General features: G+C 48.7%; 1 protein-coding gene across 2 annotated transcripts in view; it reads left to right on the plus strand.

Moving 5' to 3' along the window:
* Positions 1–17,399, plus strand: part of TDRD7 (tudor domain containing 7) — a 1,293,444-nt gene that overhangs the window by 1,261,638 nt on the left and 14,407 nt on the right. For both annotated transcript variants that reach the window (XM_078676318.1, XM_078676319.1), the window contains exon 16: positions 6,538–6,698. In XM_078676318.1, coding sequence (XP_078532444.1) covers positions 6,538–6,698 — 161 coding nt within the window. The remainder of the gene's footprint in view (positions 1–6,537; positions 6,699–17,399) is intronic.

Consider the following 17,399-nt stretch of genomic DNA (forward strand, 5'->3'; position numbering starts at 1 on the left):
TCAAACCAGTTGCTGAGGCATCCCAGCCCCAGCTCTGGCGGGAAACCGGACAAAGGATAGGGGGTGTAACCACCCCCCTTCCTGGTCCCACCCAGGGGAGTGACCTAGTCAGTAGTGCAGCCCCCTTTAGGCGAATAAAGGTAGGAGCTGGTCCCATTCCAAATTAGATTATCCTGAACTATTCAACAAGAAGAAACTCTGGCCTTTGACGTTCTGCTCCACAGAAGACTGAAGAATCTCCCTTGTGGGCAAGGAGTGTCCACCCTGCAACTGCAGGCACCATCAAGCGTCCAGCGGCTTCACTTTGTCGTCTTCCCTCGAGGATCCAGACTTCAGAGCCCGACGAGACCCGGATTCCCAGACCTCTCCAACCTCAACTCACATCTACAGCAAAGCTGAGACCCGTGGGTGCGACGAGACACGTGGGACCGACCATCTTGAACGAACCTGCACTTCGCTTCCAGCACGACTCCCGAGGTAAACTCGACCAAGTGCTTTGGGGATTGAGAAGCCCCAGCCCCGAGCAGCTCCTGCACCGAAGATCAGCCCTCCAGCTTCCACGAGATCTGCGTGGGGCCCTTCTGCTTGTTTGCTGCTCAACGCGTTGTCTGGTCACTTGCCGGCTGGCTAGTGGCCTCCTAGACGACGAACCTTTGAATCTTTGCTGCTGGTCTGGTTGCTCCAGACTGGCCCTTGCTCCCTTCCAAAAGAGGGGCACCCCGGACTCTCCTAGTCCGCAGCAGACGCTTTCTCCCTTCACCGCATGGGTTACCTTTGCCAAGGCCTGTTGACTCCAAACCCGGATCCAACACCGCCGACAGCGAGAGCCTGCGTGGGACAGCTCGTGCCTCCATCCTGGTCGTCGAAGACACCTCCTGGTCCACGTGGCTGCAGAGTCAAGCGTCCACTCCTCACCTGTTCGCGACGACGACATCTGGTTCCTTCCTGGTTCCACTCCAGTCACTGGCTAGTGACTGTGAACATTGTCCCCTCTGCTTTCAGGTCTTCTTCTTCAACAATCCACCCTTGGATTGCACCGGACATCTTCCTCCTGGTCGCCTGCAGCATCTTTTCTTTCAGGCTCCAATGACTTCAACGCGAGAACCCGACGCACTTTGACACCTGTGCACCCGCGGCCCGTGGGTGAGGTAACAAGAGCATTTCGGTGCTCAAGGGTAGTTTAACTGTCCTAGTGTCCAGTTGCACAGTCGTTGTTGTCCTACCTACTCAGGATTGTCCGTACTTACCTTTAACTTGAACTGTACTGTCCATAGACGTTGTTATACATCTCGCGTGTGAGTTCACACTATGCACACGCGTTCCGTGGGCCTCCTATTACTTACCTGAAGTTAGTATAGCGTGGTCCCATCGATCCTACAGCCTCTGGACAGCTCCATTCCTTTTATCGACTTTCACATTCCACTTGCTTAGTATATGGTTTGTCGGGCCCCTAGGGCACCATTGTAATTTTGTGCAACTTGTACTGTTTTTCGTAAGAGATTGTCATGTGCTTAGCCCTCTGACCTCATAAAGAGTTCAGAGGTTTTGTTATTAATAAATATACTGTTTATTTTCATAACAACCTGTGTGGTGTCCTTTCATCTGGTATTCAAGGGGTTATATTGTGGTAAAACAGCTGGCTTCACATGCCAAAAGAGTTAAGCCTAAGACTGCTTTGTCCATGCTACCATTAGGATAGCTGGTCTATAAGGTTGACTTACAACCAATCACCATAAGGGTTGTTTGGACTGATACGAGGTGATCACTAGAACTAGTGAGCATCATATATCAGGCCAACTTCTCACATACGGTGCCAAGCACTTCTCTGTAACCAGGCCATATCCCACAGCGGGCGACAGGCCACAGCCCTATCCATATGGAACCAGTGTTTTTCGCTCTCGCGAACCACCCATTCCGATATGTAGCGGGGGTGAGATGCCCAGTAATAGATGAGCAAACCAGGGCAGGCCAGCCCTCCTTGTTCTTGAGGTAGCATTAAAACCCTTGTGGGAAGCGTGGCCTACCACCTCCCCAAATGAAGATGGTAATCTCTCGCTGGAGGCCTGGGATATCCCTATGAGGGATCGGTGTAGGGAGCACCTGGGAAAGATACCAGACTTTCGGTAAGATTGTCATTTTAACTGCATTAAGGCGGCCCAGCCAGGAGATGGGAAGCGATTTCCAGCGACGAAGTTAAGCACATATTAAAGCTCAACAGGCCGGCCAGTTCGCTTGTTTCCATGCGTCTAGACTAGCTGTGACAATAATCCTGAGAATAGTGGATTGAGAGCGGGGCCCATTGGAAGGGATTAACATCCCTCAAATCATCCAATTGTTGGGGGGAAGGGTAAGATTGAGTGCATGAGATTTGGGAAGATTAATCTTAAGGCCAGACACTAGTTCAAATTGAGAGAGAATGTCTGTAAGTGCGGGAAGAGAACTCACTGGGTCTACGAGCGTCAGGAGAAGATCGTCGGCGAAAAGGGCAATCTTGTGATCGGTCCCCCCTATTCGAATGCCTCGGATAGTCTCCGATTGGCGGATGGCGATCGCCAGGGGTTCCACAGCAAGAGCAAAAAGCAGAGGCGAAAGTGGGCACCCATGACGCGTGCCCCTGCAAATGTAAAAGGAAGGTGTAAGGAGGCCAGTAACACAAATGCCACATATGGGGCCATAATTCGTGCAATCATGAGCGCCCCAAGACCTATACGATGGAGCACCGCCCGAAGAAAAGACCAATCAACCCGGTTGAAGGCCTTCTCAGCGTCAAGGGAGAGGAGGAAATCATGTATATTGTAATGTTGAGCCTTTTGTACTAGATGAGCTATTCGTTGAATATTGTTAGCTACCTGACGCTCCTGTATGGAGCCCACCTGTTCGGGTTCTAATAGGCCTAGAAGGTGGGGACCAAGGCGGGGGGTGAGAATTTTGGTATACAATTTAGCATCTATATTCAATAAAGAAATAGGCCTATACGAGGCACATGCAATAGGGTCCTTCCCTGGTTTGGGTACAAGCGCGATCTCTGCCTCAACCATCGTCTGGGTCACAGACCCAGATTCTGCAAAGGAGTTAAAGAGGAGCAGCAAAGGGGTCTGAAGCTCTGGAAGAAAGAGGCTTTAAAATGCCAATGTTAGGCCATCGGGGCCTGGCGATTTCCCCACTGGCATGCTCTTCAATGCTTGCAGAAGTTTCTTTGCTGTGATGGGTTCCTCCAGCTGCTGCTTATAAAAAGGAAGTAAAGACGTCCAAGGACAGGCTGCCAGAAAGGGGTCTATCTGTTCCACACTGGTATCTCCCTGGCTATACAAATTGGAAAAGAATCTGCTAAATTCCAGCTGTTTAGCTCGTGCTGAAATTGCCCCCCCCCCCCCCCCCCCCCCCCCCAGTGCTGAGACGCCACGCCAGAGCTCCTCCTGGTCTTCCATGCGCAAATCGAGAGTGCGTTCCAAGTCGTCCACGGGAGCGCTGAGTTCAGTGACATCGCGGCGAATGTCTGTAAGACAAGTCTTAACCTCCAGCTTGAGAGCGAAAACCTAGGGTTTTATTTCTTGAAGAAGGTGGACATGAACGCGTGTGTGATAGGGCCTTGCTCAGCCTCCTCCAGCTTGGTGGCCATCGCAACAGCCTCCTGCGGGGGCGTCGGGTGCGTTTATTCCACAAGTCCGCCACCTACGTGTCTTTGGACGTTGGTTTTGTCGCGGATTTCCCTGTTCTGGTTTTGGTCATAGCTCTGGTGCAGGGGGCACAGCCCAGAAAAGTGCTCACCTGGGGCCAGCCAGGAGGTTTCTCCTCCGACACGGAAGGACAGCTCATGAGTAGGGGTTGCAGATGAGTACCACCAAGCAGAGTCCAGTCCGGCTAATGTCCAGTGAAGTGTCAAACAGCTATTCAAAAGGCACTGCAATTGCGATGGGCAGACCCGGCGGCCTCACCAGAGATCTCAAGGGTCGGGCCTCTATTTAGCACTAACAGAGTGGGTGGTCAGGCCATGTAGGGCCCCGATGAGAACTCGGAGCCCCATGGATTAGGCAAAGGGGGTGCCCGGGCCCTTCTACACTACAGGAGAAGTGTGGCTCAATGGGGAGAAGTGTGGCTCAATGGTTAGAGCGGCAGACCTCGATGCAGAGCTCTGGCCCGGGACCAGGGTTCAATTCCCGCCTCGGCGGCTCTTGAGCTAAAAAAAAAAGTTCCTTGGACCTGATAATTCTCGCCTCGGTGCCTATTCCAATCATAGAGTCCCACTCTGCAACTCTGGGCAATAGCTTGCTTAATCTCCACAACGGCCCCCACAACGCTCAGGATGCCTGGCCTCCACCTCGGAGGTGCCCAGGAGTGGACACCTCACAGGGAAAGCCAGGCTGGGTTCCACAGCAGTATTCGTACAAGCGCCTTGAGACCCTTGCGGGTGAGTAGTGCGCTATTCAAGTATCAATTTTTACATTTACAGGTCCAGGCACAGACACCATGTACAGCAGGGGCCCAGGTCTCTCGTCACTTCAGTCCCTGGCTAGGCTACTCAAACTGGCCGCTTGCAGGCGTTTAGTCCCCCCCTACAGCAGGCCAAGGCCTCAGAGGATAGCGTTAGTGCGAGATGAGATAGTAGGCCAGGTCCTAGGTCGGTGCAGGCAGCCCAGATGGCATTTAGTGGTCCAGTCTCTTATGTAGCCCAGTCTTAGAAAAATCAAGGCAAGAAATAGATGTTGCAGAATCACTGTCGGGGGACAGGGGCAACAGTAGAGGACAGTTCCACCCCTCCCCTGGTAAAATCGCGTCGCAGCCACCCGCACGCGTCCCGAGCCCTTCGGCACTCTGGGCCTAGACCAAACGCGCAGGCCGTGCTGCGATAGCACTGTCGTAAAGGCAGGGAAGCTCCCGAATTTACAAGGCTAGAGGCGGAGGAGCGGAGAAAGCAGCTCAGGGCATGAGCAACGTGAAGAGGAATACCTATTTGGCGCAGCAAGAAATGGTTCACATGCCTACCTAGGCCTCAGCGCCAGCAGAGTTGCCTAAGGAAACTAGCCGGCGTTCCCCCACCCCCACCACAACTGTCCAGAGGGAGGGCAGCAGTGAAGCACCACCAAGTACGACGGGGCGCAAGACCAGTCACTCCTCATCACAAGATTCTCCCCACCTCCACCTGATCCGGTGGGCGACCAGGGGAAGCTGCTGAGCCCAGACAGGCACCTGCTACCAGGGTCCGGGCCGCTCCTTTACTACTGCGCAAGACCCCCGGTGTAGCTTGGTAGCAGGAGTGGGGATCGCAGGGTGAGAGGACTTACCCCAGCTACTCCCACACTCTGTCGCTCAGTGGTCAGGATTCTGGCTCCCGGCAGAGGTGAATCACTCCTCCAACTCCAGCAAAATGGCGGGCCGTCTGCCTCTGCCGTCTCAGGGAACCCGATAGCCGTTCCAACCACCAAGGACGGCTGCCGTCCGGAGCGGGGGTGGCGGGACAGGAGGACACACCCCTACACTCAATGCAGGCCCGTCCTCCGGCTCGCTAACAGATAGAGAGCGATCTCGCGACCTCAGGCAAAATGGCGGGCGGGATCGCTGCAGCGGGCCATCTCCTCCTTCTCAGGGCGATCCTCAGCACCAGAGTCCTCACGCACCATCCGAAGGCCGCCACGGGCCAATGCAGTAGGGGAGACAGAGGCCCCTCCGACTCCAACAAAATGGCGGTCAAAGTCCCTGCACCAGTCTGCCTCCGCGTCTCAGGGAGCCCCCGGACCCGCTCTGATCATCAAGCACAGCCTGCCATCAGCAACGGGGGCAGTGGGACAAGAGGATACACCTTAGCAACACCCCCACGCCCTGTACTGGCCCGTCCTCAGGCTCGCTGGCAGATGAAGAGCGATCCCGCGACCTCAGGCAAGATGGGCAGGATTGTTGCAGCAGGCGGTCTCTTCCGCCTCGGGACGATCCTGCAGCGGGCTATAGGCTAATGCAGGACTGGGACTGAGGCTGTGCCCCCACGCTAGTAAGTGCTGAAATTAGCCTTAAGCCGCCCTGGAGGACGGAGCTCGGCCGCGCTCGTCCTACTCCGTTGAGGTCTTGGCCACGCCCCCAATGTTTATTTTTATATAGATGCTAAATTTCTGAGGTTGATGAACTTCCAACTGTCTCAAGGATACATGCATGAAGAAAGCCTGCAGTTCAGTTCTGTCCATTTCTGATTTGATGGAAAATTAATGCATTGTGCCCTCATTACTGCCTTGCTGAGTATGCCATAATGTATTTAAGCTTCTGTTAAAATACTCGTTTTTAGTCAGTATAGCAAATAACATTATTGAAATATCTTTTAATGATTGTTCCAATTGTGTGAAGTGAAGAAAGAAAATAAACGTATTCTGTGCATTATACATCTAATTTTGTGGGACAACTGTTTGAAGAGAGTGTCTATTGACTATCACATCCAGTTATTAATTCTGGAATAAACATTTTTAACTGAATTTGAGACTGAAATATGTTTTGTCAGATCATCGTGAATGTACTCCTTTTCATCATGGTATTTATAAATCTTTTTCTTTCTAGGTGGTACAGAGCTCTGTTAAGAGGGATCCTAACTAATGGCCTTGTATCTCTTTATCAGTTGGATTATGGAAAACATGAGCTTGTCAGCTGTAGTAAAATACAGCCCCTTTCAGACAAGTTCAAACAACTTCCATTTCAAGCTGTGACTGCTCAGCTAGCAGGTAGCGTTCTTTATGCACATTGTAATATTGCATGTAAATTGTTATTATACCTTGTTTAGTACCTGTGGTTAAAGTACTGTACAAAGAGACCAGGGTCTCTATACTTATGATGATGTTGAGTTTTGTGTCCTTTCCATCTTGTTTTGTCAACTAAGCACTGAATTCAGGGTACAACTGAGATTATTTGGACTGGATATCAGTGTATAATGCACACTCCAGATAAACAGGTTTATGGTCCATCATTTCTAATTCATTTGGCCATTTCATTTTTTCGAGTATTGTGTGTGTAATATATATTTTCCTACGTTGTCAACATGTGTAGTGCACATCTGACGGTAGTGTGGACTTTTATTGGTATTAACTGACTGGGATGTAGGTTTCCATATGGTGCCTGGGGATTTCTTGCAGGCCGGTATCTCAGACGTCATATGACGATTCCTTTCTGGTATTGCTTTTTATCACTCCTTTACAGACTGATGTAATTGTTGTGAAATCAAGAGCATGTGTGTACTTGGAGCTAACCGACATGGCATGCCGTGTCGCTTCCCTAAATGATCCCTCCTCGGCACTGACCCGGCATATGTATTCTGCATATCTTCTGAAAATACCTCAACCCAGCACTCTGTTACTGCCATTGGTGCTCCTGATGCTCCCTTGAACGTTGAGCCAACCTCACTTGTTGAAGCAGCGAACTGTAGTGGCAGCCCTTACACCCTTAGTGTATGGTGGTCACTGTTTTGGAGTGGGCTGTCATGTTTGGCAATATTCTGCAGAGGACTTCAAGTTGCAACCTCCTGAATCTTATCCACCATTATGCCGAGAGCCCATGGTCTAGTTTGGAGGATTGACAGCTGTTTATGCCAGTGAAGACAGCTGGTAATGTATCAGAACCATTGAGAGATTCTACTGTTTGTATTGACTAACTCCCAGAGAAAACAAAAACACTGTTTTTTTATATAACACTCACCTACCAGGGTTGCCCCTTGGCGGCATGCTTCACCATCGGGTCCATCCTGTTTTGCTGCTGAACGGGCATGCTACAACCTACATGTTACGTGGGTGCACTCTTTTGTTGTTTAGTACCTTTGCGTGTGACACATGACACTGTTATGCTCCAGAAATGACATGCAGAGCCTATATTGGCACCATTCCTCTTTTTAGGTCGAGCCTGTCCCATTCCGCAGGAATGGATAGGATCGAATTCAAGTGCTCGATCGGCTAGTGAAACCACTGGCGTTTCTTCACAGTGCATGTGAGGTCACGTGGCCACAAAGCGGGTCACGTGACCACACAAGCACGCGCATCTCCCTAATCTGCCTGCCTCCCCTCGCTCGCATTCACGCCCCAGGCTCTCCCACCCCCATCCGGCTTCCCGGCTTCCCTCCTCGCTCGCTCGCATTCACTCCCCAGGCTCTCCCACCCCCATCCGGCTTCCCGGCTTCCCTCCTCGCTCGCTCGCATTCACTCCCCAGGCTCTGCCACCCCCATCCGGCTTCCCTCCTCGCTCGCTCGCATTCACGCCCCAGGCCCGAGGACCTTCGGGTTTTTTTTCGGAGAAATGAAACAAGGCGCTTTTGTCATTTAAGCTTACAACTAAGAGCTGCTCTAAGGATCGAGGCTCGACACCAGCTGCAAAATCTTGCCATCACTCTTATGTCGGACTAACAAAAGCGATGACACGGTTTACACGGCCACATCCCCAGGCTCTCCCACCCCCATCCGGCTTCCCGGCTTCCCTCCTCGCTCGCTCGCATTCACTCCCCAGGCTCTGCCACCCCCATCCGGCTTCCCTCCTCGCTCGCTCGCATTCACGCCCCAGGCCCGAGGACCTTCGTTTTTTTTCGGAGAAATGAAACAAGGCGCTTTTGTCAGTTAAGCTTACAACTAAGAGCTGCTCTAAGGATCGAGGCTCGACACCAGCTGCAAAATCTTGCCATCACTCTTATGTCGGACTAACAAAAGCGATGACACGGTTTACACGGCCACATCCCCAGGCTCTCCCACCCCCATCCGGCTTCCCGGCTTTCCTCCTCGCTCGCTCGCATTCACTCCCCAGGCTCTGCCACCCCCATCCGGCTTCCCGGCTTCCCTCCTCCCTCCCTCGCTCGCATTCACGCCCCAGGCCCGAGGACCTTCGTTTTTTTTCCCGGAGAAATGAAACAAGGCGCTTTTGTCATTTAAGCTTACAACTAAGAGCTGCTCTAAGGATCGAGGCTCGACACCAGCTGCAAAATCTTGCCATCACTCTTATGTCGGACTAACAAAAGCGATGACACGGTTTACACGGCCACATGGCAGTGTCGCATTGAGATCCATGCACAGCCCATGGGCCTCCCACCAGAGCATGAGAAACCCACACGTGTCCCTTCGCTCTGACTATACCCGCACCTGCTCCCCATGTAGCGCGCTCTGCCCTGGTAACCCCTGAAACAATGCCACGCTCGGGTGGCTCCCTCGCCATCTTGATTTATTCTATCCTCTCGCAGCTTCCTGTCCAGACTGCTTTATCTGGGTGGGTAAGGGAAGGGGCTGGTCGGAGCATGTGTCGCCTCAACGCCAGGCAAGCTCCAACAAGGCACAGCCTCAGATGCGAAACAGCACAGAACGTGAATAAATATACATGTCCAGCAGAAGGTATGCACACCGTAATGTAGCCCAGCAAATAATTTATTTTTACAAATATCACTTACTTTAAATCTCGAAGTTTTTCAACCGTAGTTATTTTAATAACACTGTGATGATGAAAAGCTTACCCAACAACGCTTTAAAAACACAAAAATAAATAAATGCTTTTATTTGAAGATGCAATTTACAGATTGACCAAAGTTCTGTAAAACGGATGCACAGCCGACCACACTATCTCACTGGCGCAAATTTAAACCTCTCATCCAACTGTAGCCCTCTCAAAGTACGTGAATGCAAACCACCATAATCTCTATATTTCAAAACAAGCGTATATTGTACGACCCGTACAAATGTGCTTTATACATCAAATAAATCACGCTAGTGCCACTCGGTTGCAGGAAACTGACATTTCAAATAACTACAGTAAAAAAAATTAAAAATTGTTTACAAAAAATTCTCAACTGCAGCACTTAATAGAAAATAAATATTATCCAGTATTGGGGTATCTTTCATAGATTCACATGCCTGAATCATTCCCCGTCGACGAGGCGGGAGTCCCACGGTAAATAAAAAAGCAGTGCAAAAAGCACTTTGTAGTAGTAGTAGGCCCTAGGAATAGGCCTGAGGCCTAAATTATAGTAGCCTATCTACCTCATTATGTAAAAAAGACCAAAGTCTTTGCTCCAACCAATCAGCTCACAGCACCCTCTAGAACCCTCTCTGCAGAGCCAGCTCTCCTCAGATTTTCACCGCACGTCGTGGGTGAAGGGAGTCTCCCTGAGCTCTGCTCAGTTTTTTCTTCAGTTTTACTTCTTTTTGGATTACATACTTCATTTCTCTGACCCAATTAAGGCGGTACTATGGCAGAATGGCAGTAACCAAGGTAATAGACTATGATTTATGTCTAACCTTTTCTTCAATCACTCTCACGTTCTGAGAGTTGAGGCCGTTTTGGGTCAGAGACTTTTACCTGCCACTTCTGAGGAGGATGAGGAAAGGTCGCAGGGAGAAGTCGCGCCAGGAGCCTACTGAGGGCGCGCATAAAAACCTGCCACTTCTGAGGAGGATGAGGTGAGGTCGAAGGGAGAAGTCGCGCCAGGAGCCTACTGAGGGCGCGCATTAAAGCCATAAGATTCACCTTGAGTCTTTATAGGCATTTCTAACTGAGGATACAACTCCCTTTTTCAACCCTGACACTACATCAGAGACGACCTTTTGACCGGACATTAGGAGTATATAACAAATATCTCCATGTTCTAATATTACTGCCTCACCAAACTGATCCTCATCTACGATGATCGTCGACGACGGCCTCTTCCTCGATGGTCGTCGATGATGGCCTCTTCTACGGGGGTTGTTGACGACCGCCTCATCTACGGTGGTCGTCGACGACAGCCTCGTCTACGACGGTCGTCTACGACGATCAGCGACGACGGCTTCGTCTACGACGGTCGTCGACGACTGCATCGTCTACGGCGGTCGTCGACGACGGGCCTCGTCTACGGCGGTCGTCGACGACGGTCCTCATCTACGACGGGCCTCGTCTACGACGGTAGTCGACGACGGGCCTCGTCTACGACGGTCCTCGTCTACGACGGGCCTCGTCTACGACGGTCCTCGTCTATGACGGGCCTCGTCTACGACGGGCCTCGTCTACGACGGTCGTCGACGACGGGCCTCGTCTACGACGGTCGTCGACGACGGCCGCACATTGATGACGGCCTCATCTCTATGACTGCTGATCTTTGATAATGTCATCTACAATGGCAATGCCTAGCTTCGACGGACATCTATGACAGCCTTATCAAGGTAGCTTCATATACATATGGCCTCATTTGTGCATGGTCTACAATACACATGGCATCATCTATGCATGGTATCATCTATGGCTGACCATCATTCAATTGCCTCATCTATGAGTGCCTCATCTACGGAGGATATCACCTATTTTAACCTCATCTATGATGGTATTGCTATGACTGTCTTCTATGACAGCATCATTCTCTAACAATGGCCTCGTCTACCTATGGCCTCGTCTGCCAATGGCTTCCTCTGTAAAGGGCTTGCTTGAATGATGGCCTTGTATGCCAATGGCCGTGTCTAATAATGGCCTCGTCTACCTATGACCTAGTCTATCAATGGCTCTGTCTCAGTGGTTTTATCTACCACTGGCCTCATCTCCTGATGGCCGCATCTACCGATGGCCGCATCTACCGATGGCCGCATCTACCGATGGCCACATCTACCGATGGCCTCATCTACGAAGGGCAAATGGCCCCATTTGTTACCCTCATCTACGGATGCCCTCACTTATGAATGCTTAATCTTCAATGGCATTGTATATGGCTGTCGTCTGACAGCCTCGTTTGGAAGGGTTGCTCATGACGGTCATCTATGACGTCGTGCTAGTCTGCAATTTCCCCGCTTACATAACCATGTCTACGACAAAGTCTATGATGAGATTGGCTGAGATGGCTTCAGCGGTAAGAGCATCATATATATTCTTAATGTAGTGGGCAGCAGCTAGATTATGACTGCCAGCTACAGGCAAACAGAATATATCCTTCATGGTTTCGAGGAGGTATGCATCACGAGAGTGGTACTTGTAATAGACTAAGTCTATTCCAGCAGTGTTTCTGCGCATAGAATAGAAATTATGTATACCTACTAGCAGCCCCTCCGATCTGATAGGCCATCGTTCGCCCAGATTAAGTAACTTCACAGACTGTTCATTAGCAATCTAAAATCCTGCAATACCTATCTCCACACCGCCTTACAAAGAAGGATGTCGTCTGAACCTTATTAAAAAAAAAAAAAAAAAAAAAAAAAAAAAACTAATTTCTCTACTTTGGCAGTGGCCTCTAGTAGAGCTGACAATCTTTTATCCTTCATCGGTTTTTATGATCGTCCAATGTGGTTGGACATAGCGAATTTCAATGACCTCATTCCTGAGAACCGAAGGCTGGATGCAGGAAAGATTCTGTTGGAAGGTGCACGCCAGGAATGGCTTAAAGCCGCTACCTTCAGCCCTGAGCGAAGTTTCTAGGCATGGCCTATGATGAAGAGTTGTCGGTTTGCTAAACATTTGAATGAAGCCCCCTTAGTTATAAAACCGGGCACTGATAATGCACGATCATTAAGCACCCTTCAATATGGGCGCGGATCTTTCAGAGAAGCGGAATAAAGGGGTTTTCATCAAGAGAAACATACCAAACCCAATCGGATTAACAGTATCAATCTCAGTATAGTCTTGCAGCCAGGCATCTTTCCGTAGATAGTCTGTCTACTTTCTCCCGAAGGTTTCAGGTTTTTGTTTCCAAGCAACAAGGAACTATATCGGACCAATGTGTTCTAAACCTAGTAACCAATGGCCACTCCCTGGAATTCATCAATCAGCCATATCCTACTCCGCCCAGGGGTCCCCCTCCCCCTCGTTTTTCATAACACTTGTTATTTAAACAAAGGATATTTTATGGCTTCTCTGGATGGAGAGGGTGCGAATTTCCACATACTTGTCCATCCCAAACAGCACGAATATCTTCGCTTTCACGCGGCTGCCGCCCATTATAGGTGCGTAGTGCTCCCGTTTGGGCTGAGATCGTCACCAGGAGCCTTTCACGAAGTACTTGGTACTAGTGGCAGCAACATTGAGATCTTGAGGAATGCAAGTGTTCCCCTGTCTAGGCGATTGGCTGCTTACAGGTCCTTCTGAACATGAAATCAGGATTGCCACAGTAGATGTACCCATCTCATTTTTTCTCTGGGGCTGATTCTCAACGACAGCAAATTGCAGTTAGGTCCTCTCCAAGTAAATGTATTTTCTCGGAGCAGGTTTAGACACAATCCACAACAAAGCATTCTTGTCACACGACCAACAGTTGTGTTTTCAAAAATGGGCAAGGTTAACTTCATAAGGTCAGTTTCAGTTCAAATGTTTGTTTCGTTCCTGAAGATGTGCTCTTCAGCGATACATCTCATTTCATTAGCAGGGCTCAAAATGACACCTTTTCAGATAGAACTACAGTTTCAAGATCAATAACCTATGGGTTCGTTCGACGATACCATCAAGGTTACGCCGTGCATGATCAATCCTGTACATTGCTGGTCGCAGACAGAGAATATAGCCCAGGGTCGCACGTTCCTGCAAACCATTCCAGGGTTAATTTTAACGATTGATGCCTCCATGGAAGGATGGGAAGGTCATCAGCAGGATTTGCAGAATTCGAGGAACATAGTCTCAAAGACGACAACAGCAGATCAACAGGCTTGAGCTCCACAACGCTGTTCTGTCCCCCCTAGCATTCCTCTTGAGGATTGAGGGTTCGTCTGTGCCAGGACAGACCGCAAACACCATCCGCATGTATTATATCAATACACAAGGAGAAACTAAATCTGCTATGCTCTCGCACGAGGTTCAGGATTTGTGCGAAGGAGTTGCATTGCACAAGATGTCTTGAGAGCCGCACATGTCAGGGCTCTCTACAATGCTCTGAGCATGTCTCAGTCGGACTGTCACGAGTGGACGCCGGGAAAGGGACAGGTAACCCAGTTTTTCCAAGTTTGGGTTAATCTGGCACGGGATCCCTTTGCATTCAGAGAGAACAAGGACGGCCGATATTATGCCAGCAGGTTTCCTTAACAGGAATCAAGAGGGAATGCCCTGTCCATGCTAGGGTCAGGGGTTTGTGCGTATGAGTTTTCCCCCAATACCATTGGTTCCGAAGGTGTTCTGCAAGATGAAGCTGCAAGGTTACCATCTGATTCAGATTGCACCCCGTTGGCCAATTTTGGTTCTCGGAACGTCTGCTATTGTTTATATATAGACAAGCCCATTCGGCTGTGGCTTGGGCCTACGATATTGGCAGGGGACGGAGATCAAGTGGTTCGTCCGGATCCACAGTCATTACTATTGCACGCACAGCTTATCATTTATTAGAGTTCAAGGGCATCAACGTTTCAAAGAACTGTTGTGAAATGTTGGCAAATTCTCGTGCCCGAGGCACAATCAAGGCTTCTCGCCTCAAATGGAAGCGATTTTGCGGTTAGTGTGAGGTGATAGCCATTCACTCAATTACAGTTACTGCAGAACAAGTTCTCCATTATCTGCTCTTCTAGCCAAGTCTGGGCTTAGTTTTTCTACAACAAACAAAATGTGTCTTGCTGCTCTTTCCAGAATTAGGAAAAGTTAAAAATTTTCTTTTTTCTGCTCTTCGGCGCTTGTCAGACAGTTTATGAAAGGGCTTTTCCGAGCCTTTCTCTCCAGTGCGAGCGCCCTCCCAGGGTGAGCACTCTGCATTGCTAGTGCAGCTGATGCAGTGTACATTTGAGCTGATCCATAAACCAGCTCTCAGATTCCTCACCTGGAAGGTTGCTCTTTTACTGGCTCTTACTTTGGAAAAAAGGGTTCGTGAAATCTAAGCTTTCACTAGAAGGAACACCTCACTTTTACATTTTCCTCGGAACTATGTCACCCTTTGGTCGAATCCTGGGTTCATTTCTAGGGTACCGACACAATTTCACTCTAACGAACCGGTAAGATTAAGGACATGCATGTTTTCTTTCCAAATCCTTCAACCCCAGCGGACAGAACATTGCATTCTTTAGACATCAAAAGATGCTTAAACTTCTACTCCAGAGAACCAAGACTTTTAGAAAATCAGATCATCTGTTTGCGACTTATGGCCGGATTACATTGGTTATAGTGGTCACTTAAGCTACGTTTTCTAGCTGGATAGCCTCTGCCATCCAGTTCTGTCACATTAAGGCTAACCGACCATTGACAAGGTCTGTTCGATCTCATTCCACAAGAGCTGTGGCAGCGTCTGCAGCTTTGTTTGCAGGTGTGACGCTTGAAAACATTTGCCGTGCTGCGACATGGAAGAATGTCCACACGTTTACAAAACATTACTGCCTACAATCAGCAAAGCAGAATGATGCGGCAGTGGGCCAAACCGTTTTTTACGCCACATGTTTCCATACATTCAGGTTCTAATGTTGGCTTATTTCTGAAAAAGTACATACAATTCAAGTTGTTGTTTATGATATACAGACATATGTTATCATATACTGAGTTTCCATGATACTAAGGTTCCTTTCCTGTAGGAAATTGCATGATTTCTATGTTGGTTCGGAAGATGACTTGTTAATAGGTCAATCTCTAGGCGATTGTTGGTTGTTAACGGTACATTCATGGGGGTGCACTGTAATAAGTCTCCCACCATCCGCAACCGACTTTGCCAGGTTTACTGCTTGCTATTCTGATTCAGGCATGTGAATCTATGAAAGATACCCCAATACTGGATAAGAAAACAAGTTACTTACCTGTAACTACGGTTATCCAGTATTGGTATCTTTCATAGATTCACATGCACCCACCCTCCTCCCCGGAGAGTCAGTTCTCTAAGATTGGGATACTTGTTCCCACTTGTGCTACGAAAATCTGAGGAGAGCTGGCTCTGCAGAGAGGGTTCTAGAGGGTGCTGTGAGCTGATTGGTTGGAGCAAAGACTTTGGTCTTTTTTACATAATGAGGTAGATAGGCTACTATAATTTAGGCCTCAGGCCTATTCCTAGGGCCTACTACTACTACAAAGTGCTTTTTGCACTGCTTTTTTATTTACCGTGGGACTCCCGCCTCGTCGACGGGGAATGATTCAGGCATGTGAATCTATGAAAGATACCAATACTGGATAACCGTAGTTACAGGTAAGTAACTTGTTTTCTTTCCTGTTTTGAATGAATCCTACAATTTCATATTCACTCTCCTCATTCAGTCAGGTACCGTGAAAGGAAACAATTTCCTTTTATCACTGCTCAACAAAGGATTGCAACTAATTCTATATGAACATAGATCTGAGCAAACACAATCATTGCCCGTTGCAAAGTATTACATGCAGATCTACCCAAGATATCCACTGACAAGATATACAGACCTGCTGCAAAACATAACAAGCATTGGCATAGCCAATAGGTCTAGCTTGTGGGACCTTATAAGTATTTAGTTACAAGGATATTGTGCTGCAAAACAAAATACTTATAAGGTCCCACAAGCGAGACCTATTGGCTACGCCAATGCTTGTTTTCCATGCCACCAGATCAGGATCCAGAGCTACCTCATCTGTTAAGACTGATTAACTCTGTCCCAAGTCTAGGAATCTGCACACTGGTCACAAACAATTTGATAGTGGGTCTCTAAGTCTGAGGGCATAGACAGCAACGGGTGAGAGTGGGCCCTATATATTTCAGACCTCCTTGAATACTTGGCCCAAAGTGAGGGTATGTTCCCGATATTTGGGGAAAGCCTATTGTGTTCTTACTTCACGCAGACAAAATGATGATTTTTGATCGAACTCCTAAGCAGACCGCCCAGGATTTTGCAATATGCAACAAAACAAATATGCAAAATCAGCACTTTTGTAAAAATCCTGCAATCTTTCCAAAGTGTTTGCAAAATATGGGTTTACAAAAACAAAATGCTGTCAGTGAGCCAGTAAAGGGAGGGGGAGCAGCAGCCAGCAGAAGTGTTAAATTCCTATGTCGCCTGGCTTTGAAATGCACCTAGCCCCTTCCTGAGCAATGAGCCTGCAGCCCACCTCACACGCTTGTGTGTCCCCTGCGGACCCTGCAAGCCATTAAAAGGCTCTCCTGCCCCCTCCCCCACCCTCCACTGCACTTCTTTCCCCCCTGAATTGTCTCCTCTTAACCCCAAAATTCCCCATGTCTCCATTCTTTTTTTTTTTTTTTTTTTTGTACAAACTCTCAAGCTGTGCTGCTGGAGACTCTGTAACATTACAGACTGTGACATAGTATAGTCTCGAGCAGTGACAGAGCACAAACCATCAGTATTTTTGTGGGGGCATATTTTGTTCCCAATGCAAAAATAGTATTTTGAGGTTTTGGGCTGCAAATTTTTTTTTTTTTTTTTTGCGAATTTGCTACCCAAAGCCACAAAATATTGTGGGGTCTAAGGGTCTAAATAGCTGTCTGTTGGCACTCCAAAAATTAGCTTTTATTGTATCTAAAAGCAAAACTAAGAGTGCATTGGTTGAAGAAGCCGAAATATGGATATTTTGCTTGA

The sequence above is a fragment of the Lissotriton helveticus genome, chromosome 2_1, assembly GCF_964261635.1.
Source record: "Lissotriton helveticus chromosome 2_1, aLisHel1.1, whole genome shotgun sequence".
In the NCBI taxonomy this organism is placed as follows: Eukaryota; Metazoa; Chordata; class Amphibia; order Caudata; family Salamandridae; genus Lissotriton; species Lissotriton helveticus.